Below are 15,769 nucleotides of genomic sequence, written 5' to 3' on the forward strand. Positions count from 1 at the left end.
TGAGTTATTTACAAAAAAAATACATAAATAAAAATAAATGCAATTTTAGAATATTTCACTTATAGTTTTCCTTTTGTATCTTTTTTCTTGAACACCTTGATACTCAAATATAACACGCAAGAAAACACGTGTATATTGAGAAACCGGTATTATGAATGTGTATCTAAAAAAAAAAAACAACTCATATTTCACAATGATTATGTAATAAAATGTTCGCACGTGCTTCAAATCTAAGCTTCTCTGCAAGTTCATTGACAGAAAATGAATTTAATTAAATTTCAACCTTCACTATAACTTAATTTACATTTGGATTTTTGGAGTAACAAAAATAAAAAAGTAAACACAAAAAGTGTGCGGACTTGAATTGACCTTATTCTTAGCAATGTGTTACATTACTTGAAGATGACCTAAAGGCATTTTGCAAAATTCCGATTTTTTAATGGCAAAACTCATGTCTTTGATCTTTCAGAGATCGTCAAATCCACAATTTCTCTGTACAATCACATTTCGTGCTTCTGATGGTCTCAATCCGTCATCACAGATTCGTTTTACAGCTTATGATGTTCGAGAAAAAGTGTCTCAAACTGCCGTTCCATTGGGAACAGCAGAAATTGCTTTAGGTGTTATTCAGGATACCACTCGCCTCCGAATCCCCTTTAGATCAAACACTGGCAATGCTGGATTCATTACAATTCTCTCATGGAGTCCAGATCAAGATAAGAAGGCTTCGACATCGAGATCACCAGCTAAGGCATCTGAACATCAAACAATGGGTCATCGAAGATCACAATCATTGCCCCCAAAGTTAGGGGTTAAATTGTTTGTGCCACCGCAGGCAAAGTTATCATTAATGTTTACAAATCCAATAATTCACACGTATCGACTGCAATCTGGATTGGGAGGGGATATTACGGTGCATGAAATGATGCTGGAGAGTCAACTGTGCTTTATGTTGCCACAGCAATTACTGTCAATCTGGATACTGCGTGAAAAGGAATTGTTACAGGAGATTTCGGGAATGGGTGAATTGGGGGGTGAGTGGCGGAATAAGCAGATGGACTTGCTGGATAAGCATTTGCGTTTACTGAAGGACTATTCGCAGGCCAAACAGAATCTGCAACAGCGTACAGGGAAATATTTCAAACCATCGAGTCATAAGGGTGATGAATCATTGGAATTTGCACCGGTAAATTTGCACTTGCAGCGTCTTTGGGCACACAATGAGACACTTAAACGTTCAGGAGTTTTGGATATTGTCACTGTGGGGGCTTTTACGAGGCACAATGGTAAAACCAAAACTGGAGGTTTGATTAAGCAACTTCAGCAGTTAAAACAGTCTCCATCGAAAATGGAACAATTGCAGAATGGATGCAAAGTTCAGGCTGCTAATGATGCTGTTCAGGCCATTAAGCAACTGAGAAAAGAAATTGTTGAGATAATGTCACAATTGCTAATGCTGGCCAAGAGTAAAAATCCCAAAGGGATGCTTCCGTTGTGCAATGAGATGATGACAAAAACGCGATCTCTGTTAACACTTTGGGAGCCCAATTTGGTCGAAGAAGCCTTTGAATTTATTGAAAGGCATCGGATTATTGAAGATTCCACAGATAATACTTTAACTCCCATGTCACCATTTAAAAAAATAACCCAACAACTTGGAGCTTTGGATCTCAAATCGCCAGATTTGGAGGATTTTGCCACACCAATGGGTCCAGCACCTGATTTATGGCCTCGATCTGGCAGCAAATGGTCTAAGACACCAACGGGAACACTAAAGGGGAAATCACCATCGGCTACAGATTTAAATACCCTTTCGACAATTCTGGTGGAAACAGCAGCTTCATCCAAGAAGGATCCCCTATCAGAAAGCTGTGCCTCTGAAGCAGAAATGCTGTCATGTTCACTTCCAGTCACTTGCAATATGGACACAGAACTCAAATTCAATGAGACACATTTTGATGTCAATGGAGAAATTTCCACGACGGACTCATCATCAACTAAGCACATGTCTGAAGATTCATCTGGAGGAGGAGGAGGATCACAAATGGAATCTTTTGACGAGAATGGGTATATGTTGGAAAATCCAGCCATTGTATTGGGTCACAATGGAGCTTTTCTCGATACAAAAGTCATGAGTTCTAGTCCATCAGCCAATTACTATCGGCCAACAGAAGAGCCAGAGCCACTAGATCTAACACAGTTGAATATTGAGGCATCTGTAATGTGTTTAGTGAGCAAAGTAAAATTTCTCTGTGGACGATGTGGGAGTCCTGCTGTGAGACTGAGGCAACCCAAGAGTGTTGTTAAGAGATCGGGCTTTACAGCAACACCACCAGATGTTGTGACAAGTCAACCGGGTTTACAGCAACCTGTTCAAGAGCCAGAAACCTCCAATCAGGTCCCATTGGCCAAACCACCAAATTTATGTAGTAAGGACTTGAATTTGGCTCTAACGCAGGCCATTGGAGAGGTTACCAGGAAAGTCAAGAAAGGCAATAAATTCACTGATGGACTTGATTTGTCCATGACAACGGACTGGACATCAGAACTGAGGCCGTCGATGAGAAAGTTAAGACAAGCCATGGATGGACTGCTAAAAACTGCAAGGTTGATTCATTCTGTACAGAGGCTCCAACAGGACATGAAGAGAACCACAGCCACTCTCAATATAATGTACCGTCGCGATGTCTGCTTCTCTCAAGCGGTGAGTTATTTTTGTATATCTTAAAAAGTACTTTACTTAGGGTAAGTGCGCCAAATTCCGGCCAGTTTGCAATTTCGGCCACCTTTTTTGTTCCTCGAATTTCCATGAACTTTTAGATTTTACGTACTCTAGAGATTATACAATGCAAAAGAATAACAAAAAATGTAGCTTTGACAAACGAGATGACGTGAAAAAGATATTGGAAGAATTCCCGAAGGGCAAGGAACGATGAGAATGAAGGTGGCCGAAATAGGGCACCAAAACTATGTCTATATTTTTATTCATTTTAAAATGTATTAAGAATGATTTTAGAGTAAATAAAGACGGTAAACTCTTTACAAGGTTCCAAGCAACACTCTTACAAAAGAAAGAATTAAAAAAAATCAATTTGTATTTAAAATATTACATTTCAAATTTGAGACTTTGACGCTTGCATGCAACTATGCCGAAATTTGGCACACTTACCCTAACTCTTTTCGGACCGCAGCATATGCTGCAAGCCAATTTAATCATTTTTTAATAAAAAATATCTAAGCTTAGGAATTAATTGAAGTTCTACAAAAAAATATCTTATATTTGGACATCCTTATAGTTTGTAATCATCCACAAGAATTGGATTTTTATCAGTTCTGAATAATTTAAAAAAAAAAAACATTGTTTTTCACAGAACATTAATATATACTGCTTTGGGTACTCACAGAGTCCCAAAAGAGACGTAAGAGTTAAAGCTAAACTTCCTAACGCATTGTTTAGCGGAATGCATAGATATTAATTTAATTTAAATAAATTTTCCAAATCGGGTACGAAATAGGCTATCTAAGAATATTTCTTTTGAAAAAACGGAACGACAAAGCGTCCAATACATTGTAAAATGCTCGAACTCGTAACTTGGATGTTCTATTTTAAAAGTTTTTTTTTGCATCATTTACCTTTCAACGGTTCAAAATTCAATTGGAACGGATTCAGTATTATCAGAAATTTCAAAACGATTCCAATTAGAATCAAACATGATCCTATTCAGTTGTGAAATATGCTCCTCGGTTAGTCTCAGTGGCCCTTTGCCCTTGAAAACCGTAATTATGAATGATTCAACGGTATATTCGTATATGGACCAAGTGTCTGCCTAAGTAACCTCTACAACGTATCCAAGAATGCAAAAAAAATCCCACGACGCTTTTTCGTGCAATCCCAAAAACATAGTTTCGGAGGGGAAGGGAATCGACCTTTGGGGGGGGGGGGGTCTTCCAAAGATTCTAAATCTCTATCTCTAACCGTTTGACCGACCTCTGTGCCAGCGATAGTCTTATGAACGGACGAACAAAAACGTGATGTAAAAAAAACTCAAAATTTAAGATTTCCAAAATTCATCAAAATACGCCTTGCTTACCCATGAAATCCAAGGAGTCACTCAACCATTTGCTTTTGGCAATTTGCAATTGATTTTGTAATATTTAGGGCCTATGCTCCATCAGCAACAAAATGGTTATGAAGTTTTGAAGGTTTTTTTTACACTCAGTCCCGGCATTATGCACTTCGGGATTATGCATCTGACGGAATTATGCACATTCAAATAGGGACGGACTTATAAGTGTGTGGTGTGGGTGGTCTGTAAGTCGGATCGACCTAATATTTTTTTGTATAATATACGCCTATTCAACAAGGCTTTTTATGGTAGTGACCCACGCGCAATTTCGTTCGTGCGTGCACACCAGCCAAATATCAAATTTTTAGGTGATTTTTGAGCGAAATTCAAATATTGACGATGCCGATTTTTTAAATAAAAGTGAAACAAATCAGATCAATGAGAATTATTTTAATATTGTGGACTTTATATCTTATTCTTCGTGCCAATAAAATTTCTTATAGCTCTATTTAAGACCAATTCATGAAGAGTTTCTTACCTAATTAGCATTACTGAGAGCATCAAGTCCTCCACTCTCACTACTGTATGATACTGCTTAACTCTTGCATTAATTTATATTGCAATGATGCCTCATAGATTTTCATTGAGATTTAGGAAGGCAGAAATTACTGAATAAACCAAAATTTGTAGTTTTTTACCTGGAACCACTTCATTAAAAGATTTTCTTCGTGAATTTCCCTCATAATTCTGCTGGAAAATCGCATTACTACTAGTTTAGACTTCTGAAAATGGTACCAGTGCATCTTCAATTGGTATTCAACACTTTTGAGATATCATTCTATTGGTCACCCGACAGATTCATGTCTTTTTCTAAAGTGACAAAGCCGCCCAAGTCATCACAGTTGCACAACCGAAGTTTTTGCTCTGTATGTTATATCAATAATATTTAAAACAATTTCACTCATTCAGTTTCAACTTCTTTTGATCGGAAAAAAGTAAGTTTATTCCAATTTTTATCCATTGAGATATATTTTTCTGTAAATGGTGGACGAGCTTTAATATGACGTTTTAGTCATTTTATGTAAATACACGAAACCGTTGAATCACCACTAAAATTATATCTGAAAAGTGTTGAATATTATTTGAAGATGCACCGGTGGCATTTTCCGAAGTTTAAACTATAGTGGTAATATCAAATTCCAGCAGAATAATGCGGGAATTCACGAAGAAAGTCTTGTAATGAAATGGTTTCAGGACAAAAAAACTACACATTTTGTATTAGTCAGATGATTTACCTAACCCAAATCATATTGAAAATCTGTAAGGCATCATTACAAGATAATTTAACGCAGAAGTTAAGTAATATCCGACCGTGGGGAACGTAGATGAACTCAAGAACGCTATCAGTAGCGCATGGCGCTAATTAAGCAAGAAACTCTTCATGAATTGGTCTTAAGTGTAGCTAACAGACCTTATTTCTGGCATAAAGAATAAGAGATCACGTCCACAATATTAAAATAATTCTCATTGATCTGATTTGTTTCACTTTTATTTAAAAAATCGGGATCGTCAATATTTGAATTTCGCTCAAAAATCACCTAAAAATTTGATATTTGGCTGGCGTTCACGCACGAACGCAATTGCGCGTGGGTCACTACCATAAAAAGTCTTGTTGGATAGGCCTATATTATACAAAAAAAATATTAGATCGATCCGACTTACAGACCACCCACACCACACACTTATAAGTCCGTCCCTATTTGAATTTCACTCACACAATTATGCAAGTTTGCCTACCATTGGGAGTCAATTTGTAAAACCATTTTTCAAATACGCCTGAATGTATACTATTTTGTGACGCGGGAAATTTGAAGACACTATGCTTATTATTCTGAATAAAACTTTAATTTCTTTTATTAAGGTAAATTTTTTAAATAATCTAACTATTTATTGAAGAAGTCTGGCCAAAAAGTACTATTTGTTAATGCATTTCTATTTAACAGTTGAATGTTCTCGTTTTGACTACTTTTAGTCCGCGCGAAATTCGTTCTACGGCAGATTTTCTCAAAAGAAAGCCCCTGTGGGTATGCAATTTTTCTCGATGCCTAATGCCATTTCGCGCGTTTTTTTTTCGATCCCGAAAATGTGCATAATCCCGGGACTGAGTGTAATCATATCGGGATATATTTGTTACAATTCCATCAGGTTGTCGTATATCCCGTGTTGGAAGAATCTGTTGATCGTAGATCGCCCCGGAGCGTCTTCCCGCAATGTGGATGCTTCTACCATGCACCCGGAATTTCTGGGCAGAGGCGGTGCACATTTTTATTACGTTATGTTATATCACAGTGAAAATGTCTTTTTCTAGACATTGAGATCTTTAACCGGGCGGGACTCGAACTCACAACACTGTGAGTCAAGCTGAGGATCTATCCACCCAAGGACCAACGGTCTTGCCGATTGCGACACTGAGATACCCAGTTTTGAAAGTGATATCATGGGTCACTATCAGAGATACTTACAATGCGGTTATCGAACCTTCTGAGTCGAAACCCTGGGTCTGTCAGTACAGTTCTGTACTCGTGCCTCATTACCTTAAATTTTGACGATTTCTTGTATATCCTGTCATGATTTTCCAGAAAATTATACAATTGATGACGCAGATTCATTCCGGCAGTAATCTTTGGACGATTTGTCTTATTTTAATTTCTTCTAACTTCCCATGTTAACTTAAATTTATATGATTACAAAAAATGCAGTATTTTATTTATTATTATCATCACTTCTATATATGTATAAATTGACCATTATAAACTTTAGAAACGTGCAAATATATCATTCGTCTCTCGAATGACATACACTACCGTTCAAAACATTAAATACACCCTTCGTAAGTTTAAATACATCTGGAGGGGAATTCTGTAACGCTCTGGCAATGCCATATGACAAATTGGATTCGAATCTTGTTTTATTGACTGAATTTAAATAAAATTTATTTATGAAATTACCTGTCGTGAAATTACCTATGTGTCGTGCTGTAAGGTGAGAACGTCAAAATTCTGTCAAAAGTGTAATTTTTGACGAAAATTCCTCCCTATGCAGAGGCTTTAATGGCCGACATTGTACTTTTGGTGAACATTTAGTCCAAACATTATCTATGACCGGAAAAATCACTATTTTGAATTTTTGAAGGTCAGAGGTCAATTACTTTGGATGGTTCATTTTTCAAACGATTTGATTACATTTGCATTTTTTTGGAAGCTATTTAAATTTCGAATCCGGCTATAGTTTCAATCGGTAATGATTTATTTTTATCGCTTATCCTTTTTAATTGTGAGTTGGTATATTACTAATGCCAAAAACTTTCTAACATGCACACTTTTTAACCAATTTTCAAGTTCAGCAGAATTGATCTATGATTTTTTAATCAATTTAATTGATAATATGACCGTCATACATCCAAAAATCATGCGAAAAGTTAAGTCACGGATAGCTCTATCTCATGCGTTCGAGCATTCCGGAGAGCTGGGCCTGGGCACTTTGCCATCTTAATTATAATAATTATTATAATTAGTATATTTAAAGAAAAAGTATTTTTTAAAGCCATTTTTTTAAAAGATTCTCAAAAAATCTCTGACACACGAGGTAGTTTTTCGACATCTTGCTTTGCTTTATTAATAGCCAGATTCTGAATCTTTTTTCAAGATTTTTCACATATGCAAATTCAATATACAGAGTTTTTCTTAATAAACAGAGTAACTAGTTTTTTTTGGTTTTTCGTGCTCCCAGATAAATCCAAAATCTATTCATATGATAAGTTTTATTAAAAAAAATTGAATTAAAAAAAATCTTATCTTCAGTTAACTGCCTTGGTATCGGGATTGATGGCCAAACTATGGGGCACACAAATAAGTGACAATAACATTCAATTGATGTGCAATTTGGGACCTCTGGCGTATTTTGAGGGCCTTCTGTCGCTGTATGGATTAGAGACGGATATGTGGGGTGATATGTGTGTAGCCATAGAAGATCTATCAGCTGTCAGATTTACCCTGATTCGCAGTAATATTCAGCGAGACACAAAGCTTTTGCCAATACCTCGAATTGTGGGCTCTCGGCAGGCCCTAACGGTACTTCTGCCCGTTCCGGAAGTGCTATACTGTGCTTTGCCTACAAAGGAAACACCTACCTTTAAAGTCACTCCTGTCTTCTTCAATATTGGCATCAATGAGAAAGCTACGCTTTCAGAGACACTGCGTTATACAGCCGAACAGCATCGGTCTAATTGGGACAATTTCGACAGACTCAAACAGTATCACATTCGGTACAAGAAACTTAATCTCACCGTTCCCGAAACGCCAACGAAAAGTGAACCACATGTGCCAACACAAACTGTCGTGGGGCTCCTCAATACAATGGAGGATCAGTTGAAGCTGAATACGTCAAAAAATGTCAAGATTCTCCATTTGGCTGAGGACATCACGAGAGCTCTCCATGGAATTCAATTTACATCATGCAAAAGTGCCAAAGATCGAACAGCAATGGCTGTTACGTTACAGCAGTGTCGACTCCTTCAACAAGAATTTCATCTTCCCGCTACCAGCTTGCAGACCGTCATGGATACTATGAGAAGGTGAGTCTATATTTTTCTTGCATATTTTAGGGAATATCCAGAGAGTCTATATTTTATTGAAAAGATACAATTGCCATTCAGTGACAGTATTGTTTCTACATTCGTACACTGAGAGAAATCCGAAAAAGTTAAAATAACATTCCGAAAATGTTAATTTTACCCTGCATTATTGATCCGAAATCGGTGTAAATATTACCCTTTTTAGGTGTATTAAGGGTTAAAGGTACCCTTTTTCATGTCAATTTTACCCTTAATAAGGTGTAAAATTAACATTAAAAAATGTTGATATATCGTCGGTTGCGTCTACATCTGTCGTATCTGCATTTCTTTTGTGTCAGCATTTCACGCAAGAGGGGATATCTGTATTGTAGCTTGCACCAAATGCAGATACAAAACAAATGCAGATACAACAGAGGTAGACGCAACCGACGATATTTTTACACCTAAAAAGTGTTAAATTTGTAAGGAAAAAATGTTAATCGCACCCTCTTTTTTTCTCGGTGTAATATGAATTATGTTAAACGAGTTATGGATACTTAGACAACATTTGCGGCCTCATTAGCCAGATGAACTAAATGTGACTATATTAATCTAAATAAAATAAAGTTAGTTCGAAAGAATGTTTTGTGAAAAGAATTTAATGATCCCGGTATAATATCTCACACGCGAAATATGTAAAAGATTTTCAGGTAGTCCTTTAATGACGTTAGAAAAATAGCCAGAGAACGGTAGAAATAATTTTCTCACTTTGCGAAAAATTATAGAAACTTGGTACAGTGGTGGAAGTAAGTATAATTCCATCCTTTAATCCTTAAAAAAAACTCAACAAAAAAAGAAATGTCAATAAAAATTCGTACGTAGACCATAACGTCCTTTCATGCCAACATAAAAAATCGACATTTTGATTTTTTATTCTAAGTATTTTTAGAAATATAATAGAATTTTGTTTTTTAGGCTGGAAATAAGTATAATTCCACTCAATAAATTGAGCGCTAGGGTATTTATTTTGACAAAATTTAGGTTAATATTTTTTAATAATTTAATTTTGTAACTATAATTAATAAATTAAGTTCTATTTTCTAAAGTTTTGCATTAATTTTTGCCGAGATATCGTGGGGAAAAACGTTTAACGAACAAAAATGAAGGAAAAATTACAGTCTTGGTGGTGATGGATCTTAGAAACTAAGAAAAATGACTAGGTCCTATCAGATAATTGTCAAATTTATCAATATATCTGCCTTACATGCCTCTTAAGGTAGCCCAAGGGTCTAAAATCTTCTGTTGTTAGAGGCCAAAAGAGCTTTTTGCCTCTAACAGTGTTGCTTTTCAGTGGAAAAAAGAACTTTTTCACTGAAATACGATTGTAAAACGATGCTTTCTGGTTAGTCTGGTTATGTCCTGATGATTTTGTCCCAAAATGGCATTCGTAAGTGACCTTGGGTCATCGTCGCAAGAAAACTAAAATTTATTTCAAAAAAGGCATTTAACAGTTTGATCAACATGACATGTGTTACGCTAATTGAAAGTTTCAAAATTAGTTTTTCAGACTAAAAACAAGCGAAAGCAAGATCTATCATTCAGTTTTGTGAAAAAAAATGACTTTGAAACTTTCAAATAGCGTAAAACATGTCATGTTGATCAAACTGTTAAAAGCCTTTTTTGCAATAATTTTTAGTTTTCATGCGACAATGACCCAATGTCACTTACGGATGCCATTTTGGGACAAAATCATCAGGACATAACCAGACTAAACAGAAAGCATCGTTTTACAATCGAATATCGGCGGAAAATCCTTTTTTCGACTGAAAAGCAACACTGTTAGAGGCAAAAAGCTCGTTTAGCCTCTAACAACAGAAGATTTTAGACCCTTGGGGTACCTTAAGAGGCATGTAAGGCAGATATATTGATAAATTTGATGACAATTATCTGATAGGACTTAGTCATTTTTCTTGGTTCCCAAGATTCATCGCCAACAAGACTTTAATTTTTCCCTTATTTTTGTTCGTTAAATATTTTCCCCACGATATCTCGGCAAAAATTAATGCAAAACTTTAGAAAATGGAACTTAATTTATTAATTTCAATTAAAAATTAAATTATTAAAAGATATTAACCTAAATTTGGTCAAAATAAATACCCTAGCGCTCAATTTATTGAGTGGAATTATACTTATTTTCACCCTAAAAAACAAAATTCTATTATATTTCTAAAAATACTTAGAATAAAAAACCAAAATGTCGATTTTTTATGTTGGCATGAAAGGACGTTATGGTCTACGAATGAATTTTTATTGACATTTCTTTTTTTGTTGAGTTTTTTTTTTAAGGATTAAGGGGTGGTATTATACTTACTTCCACCACTGTATACGAAGTGTTGCACGGAAAGTTTGATAAGGCGTCGATTTCGTTCATATTTTCCTTCATTCTCATTCCTGATTTGAATTCTGGAAGACAAATCCTTTTCTTAGATAGTTACACTACACAAATAAATGATGTATGTACTATCAATATAAAGAATTTAATTCAAGTGACTGTTAAAATGCATATTTAATAGCTCCTCCCCGCTCCTCTCAGGATATTTTTTTTCTTCTCACAGTCATGATTTATTAATCTATGAGGTGCTAATTCCAAAGCATAAACGTTATATTTTAAGTATTTCTAGTCCGAAAAAAAAAGTTTTGTCAAATTGGTAAGCAACATCTGTTTCACAAAATTTTAACAAATTTTGTTGTCAAACATGTTGTGAAAGATGTTTTTCTGTTTAACAAAACCTTTTTTTTAGAATAGTACAATTTCTAATGTGTTTATGAGGAGCAAGCAAAGGACATGGAAGAGCTACCGCTACCTCTCAATATTTAATAAATTTTTAAAGAGACAGCAAAAAACTAAATATAATTGAAGAATAGTAAGAATTAGCTCACTTCAGTGCCAGTTTTATCCATAAAAAAGCCCCTCTACTGTATTCGAAGCTTTTGTTGAATCTTATGAGCTTTGCAAAAAGTCTAAAATCATTCAATTTGGTTTAAAAATGGATTTATTCTGAACATTGTAAAGTAACGTCTTCAAACAACTTTTCAGTTATTCAAGTTTTTGAAGACCTTTTAAAGGAGCTCTCAAGCTTTCTACCTCTGCCCCAAAATATTTAAAGTGGTACAAGTTGGACAGTGGTACAAGTTGGACAATGGTACAATTTGGACAGGGCTTTTTGTCTTGATTAATGTAGTACTTCATTTATATTTGTATATTTTTAATGCTTTAGTTTTATAATTTGGTTCCTTGTGCTTAAAAACAAATTTTGTTCTGTATTTATCAAGAAACAGGCCATGTCCAACTTGTACCAGCGAATTGTCCAACTTGTAACACTAATTCCAAATTATATCACTTTACCCTATTTCCAATCTGTCTAGTATTGAAATTTTGGTCATTAAAAAAAAACATTTGCAGAAAAGTTTAAGTTTTTGAAACTGCAAAAAGCATTTTTCATTCAAATTTCGATCAATTCATGTTAGTCATGATTAGGCTTAAACTAAATTTTTCAATATATGTATAAAAGTATTTTTTTCTTTAACCCTTCAAGGACAATTGGGTTACCGGTGATCCAAAAACAAAATTTTTCATAAGGCTGTCTAAAGTTACGTTTTGCTGTCTAAAAAGTCAGTAAAAATGATTTTTTCGGACTACCAATTTTTGCCCGTATCGTCCGTTAAGGAAATTTCCAGCAAAAAAGTCCTTATGGAAATGTTTCAAAAAATTTTTAGTTAAAAAATTCTCATTTTACAAATAATTTGCGGAGGCAGCCAAAATTCCGAAAGCCAAAATCTCGAACGTCAAAATCCCGAAAGGGCTAAAATCCCGAAAGCGAAAATCTCGAAAGCAAAAATCCCGAATGTGAAAAATCCTGAAAGGGATGAAATTATATGGAATGTGTCTGTGTAGAATAATTTCCCAAGACACAGAAAAATTCCCTTTGCCTCCAGTAAGCACGGATGCAATCGTTGGAAAAGAATCGTTTTATGAATTCGGGATTTTGTATTTCGGGATTTTGACCGGGACCCATAATTTGATATCAGGAAATATCAATATGGAAATGGATTTATGATAATATTTTAAACAGTAAATATTTTAAAAAAAAGTTTACTATTATTTTGATATTTTGGAAAAGTTAATGAAGAAGTTTATCCAGATATCTTAACTACTTAAAATAATCAAAACCGGATTAAAATTGAATTTATGCCGATTTTTCAAATCAAGTCTAAAGCCTTTCTCTAAATCCGGAAAACTAGGCAGAAATCACTGTAAAAATGGATCAAAGAACAAGATTCTCTCAAATAACAGTTCATAGTGAAGTTTTTCAATTCAAATTAATTAAAAAATTAAGCCCCTTGTAAAGAATATTATTGATTTTTTCTTCAATAAACCTTAAGGTAGCTTCAGAAAGCTTAGTTTTCTTTGGTTTTGAAAAACGTATCCTTGAGGGGTTGTCCTTTAAACTAAAATATTCTGATCAAATACATAATACATAATTTTAAATTTGGACCACCTCTTATTAATTTCCTAGCTAGGGGAAAGTACTGTCCCTTCGAACGTTCATGCGTTCGAGTAATGTGAATTTTCTTTTAGTTTTCTTACGAGACTTATACAAGATTCAGACCTAAGGCTTAGCTATCTGGCTTAACTCTTCTAATTCCTCATCAAACCTGATTTTTTTTTTTAGGAAATTGTTGTTTAGGATTGAACATTAAGGGCAAATGATTTAGATTTTGAAAAATTAATAAAATTAGTTGTTTTTGAGAGTTTTGAGACTTTCGGGAACTGGGCTAAACCTCCAGTCTGAAACCGACATTATACAATTCCATTAAATATTAGTTGGCTTATCATCATTTGCTGATAATTCCATGATAATTTGGTGTAATTCTTTTACTAAAAACAAAAGAAATTCACTTTATTCGAAGGCATGAACATGAACATTCGAAGGGAGAGCACTTTCCCCTATGCTCTTGTTAATGAATCATTCAAATGGGACGTTTTTTTTATCACCAAAGTGTGATACTGAAGAAAACGTAATTTTCATTCAAGTACTTTGATGAAAAACATCCTTTTGGAAAATTCTGTGGGATGGAAGTCTTTTCTTGTTATTAAGTTTTATTCAATTCGGTAAATTTTGCGGTTAGATAGATTAGACTCTACAAGATTCTGAAAGTAATTTCAGAATTCTGAAAGTTCGTTGAAAATTTTAGAAGGTTGGGATTTCCGATATCTTAGTTACAGAGTATTTTAACATCAACAAACTTTTATTTCATAATTGTAAGATTTCCACTAAGTTAACCCTCTAACGGGTAAGACCGCCTCCAGGCGGTCTTCACAAAAATCACATTTACAGCGACAATAAAGGTTTTATTTATTTAAAAGTGCTATAGTGTCCCCGGTAAAAGTCTTATAAACATCTCTTAAAAGTTTGAACTCATTTTGACCCTTAGCTTGGTTGCTATTCCCAGTTTTGTGTGACATGTCAGAGAAAAAGCAACATAAAATATTTGTGCAAAACAACTCATTTCCAATTTCCATAAAAAATACCGATTTAAAGTTATCTGACTAAAATAAATTTATTTTTTACTGAAAGATATGTCATTCTACTTTGTATATTTTATTTAAAAAATTTGAAAAAGTAAAAATGTGAATTTTAGAAGCAAAAAGAGTTTCAAAAAATTTTTATATTTTCTCACCTAGCGCCTAAACTAAAAGAGATAATGACGAATGGATGGTTTTTTCGACTTTATTGGATCATAATTATCCTAGAAAACATTGTTTTAGAACTTTTTTTCGCATATTAAAGAAAACACAGTTAGAGGGTTAATCTAATGTCCCACAAAGTTGTATGTGCAAATTAGTTTCCGGTTTAATGATTTCTTATACTATTATATTAAGTTCAATGTAAATTATGTTTGTGAAGCTACAATCAATATTGCCCCCCCCCCCCCCAGTAGGTTACATTCCTAAAGATGACCCTAATTGCAATTGCAAAATTCTTCTCAATAATACACTTCATTAGTTTACGATTATACCATCGTGGTACAATGGTCATTATCAAATGTAAATCTTATTTATTATGTGATGAACTATTTTGCAATTTTTCGTGATTACTATTATTCCGACTAATAGCTCATCATAGCAATTTTTCAACTGAAGGCGGAGGAGTAAAGAGATGAAGATTTCAAAGAAACATCTTCATTTGCGGTTGTCCTTCTTTTGCTTCTTTATTCCCCTTGACAAATTAGATTTCCATACAGACTCTAATAGACTTCAAATGAGAGCGCATACATGAAACGGTATGATCAATTTGCATTTGTTAGAAGTCATCAGTTGTGATGTATATATAAAAGAAAGAAGCACGTGGATGTGCTGTGTGTATTATAATGACTCTCTCTCTCTCTTTGGAGTTCCCGATTAAACAGAAAATAAGCATCAATCAGAAAATGTTACAATCAATTTTTATTTAATTTCTTTGCTGTCGCCATTAGTGAGGGAACAAGAGCAGATAACACGATGAAAAACATCGGATTGCGGAAGTATGCATTCAATTTGCCTCAGGTACTCGCACTTCCAAGTCTCTATAGGCCTCCAGCAGGAAGTTACGGCAAGGCCCAGACTTAATCAAATGGATTTAAGTGGGTTTCACCGGTATTATAAATTTTGATGCGTTTGCCATGCAAAGTTGAGGGTATTTTTTTTTAATAATTCCCTCTTCGACCTACATCTCAACATTATCTTCCGGTAAGATGAAGTTAATTGTAATTCTCTTCTTAAATCTTCTTCAGATAGAGTTGTATACAATTCAGCAGCAATAATTGAACACTGTTGAATCCTTTTTAATAAATATAAAAAAGAAAATGGTTTGAAGTATAAGATGAACCAGGAAAAAAAAAGATTACCAAAGATTGTGTTACGAAATGTAGAAAAAAATGACAACAGGAAAAAAACTAATTTAAAAAATGTGCCAAAATAACACACAATTTTATTTGTTAAATCTTCTTTTATTTAATGTAATTTTACCTAATAAACAATCTTCCAGTA

At 34.4% G+C, this 15,769-nt stretch overlaps 1 protein-coding gene across 2 annotated transcripts in view; it reads left to right on the forward strand.

Moving 5' to 3' along the window:
* Positions 1–15,769, forward strand: part of LOC129807473 (inositol polyphosphate-4-phosphatase type I A) — a 32,134-nt gene extending 16,365 nt beyond the window's left edge. For both annotated transcript variants that reach the window (XM_055856764.1, XM_055856763.1), the window contains 3 exons: positions 470–2,704; positions 7,928–8,700; positions 15,217–15,769. In XM_055856764.1, coding sequence (XP_055712739.1) covers positions 470–2,704; positions 7,928–8,700; positions 15,217–15,349 — 3,141 coding nt within the window. In that variant the 3' untranslated portion in view covers positions 15,350–15,769. The remainder of the gene's footprint in view (positions 1–469; positions 2,705–7,927; positions 8,701–15,216) is intronic.

This window comes from Phlebotomus papatasi, chromosome 3, assembly GCF_024763615.1.
Source record: "Phlebotomus papatasi isolate M1 chromosome 3, Ppap_2.1, whole genome shotgun sequence".
Lineage (NCBI taxonomy): Eukaryota > Metazoa > Arthropoda > Insecta > Diptera > Psychodidae > Phlebotomus > Phlebotomus papatasi.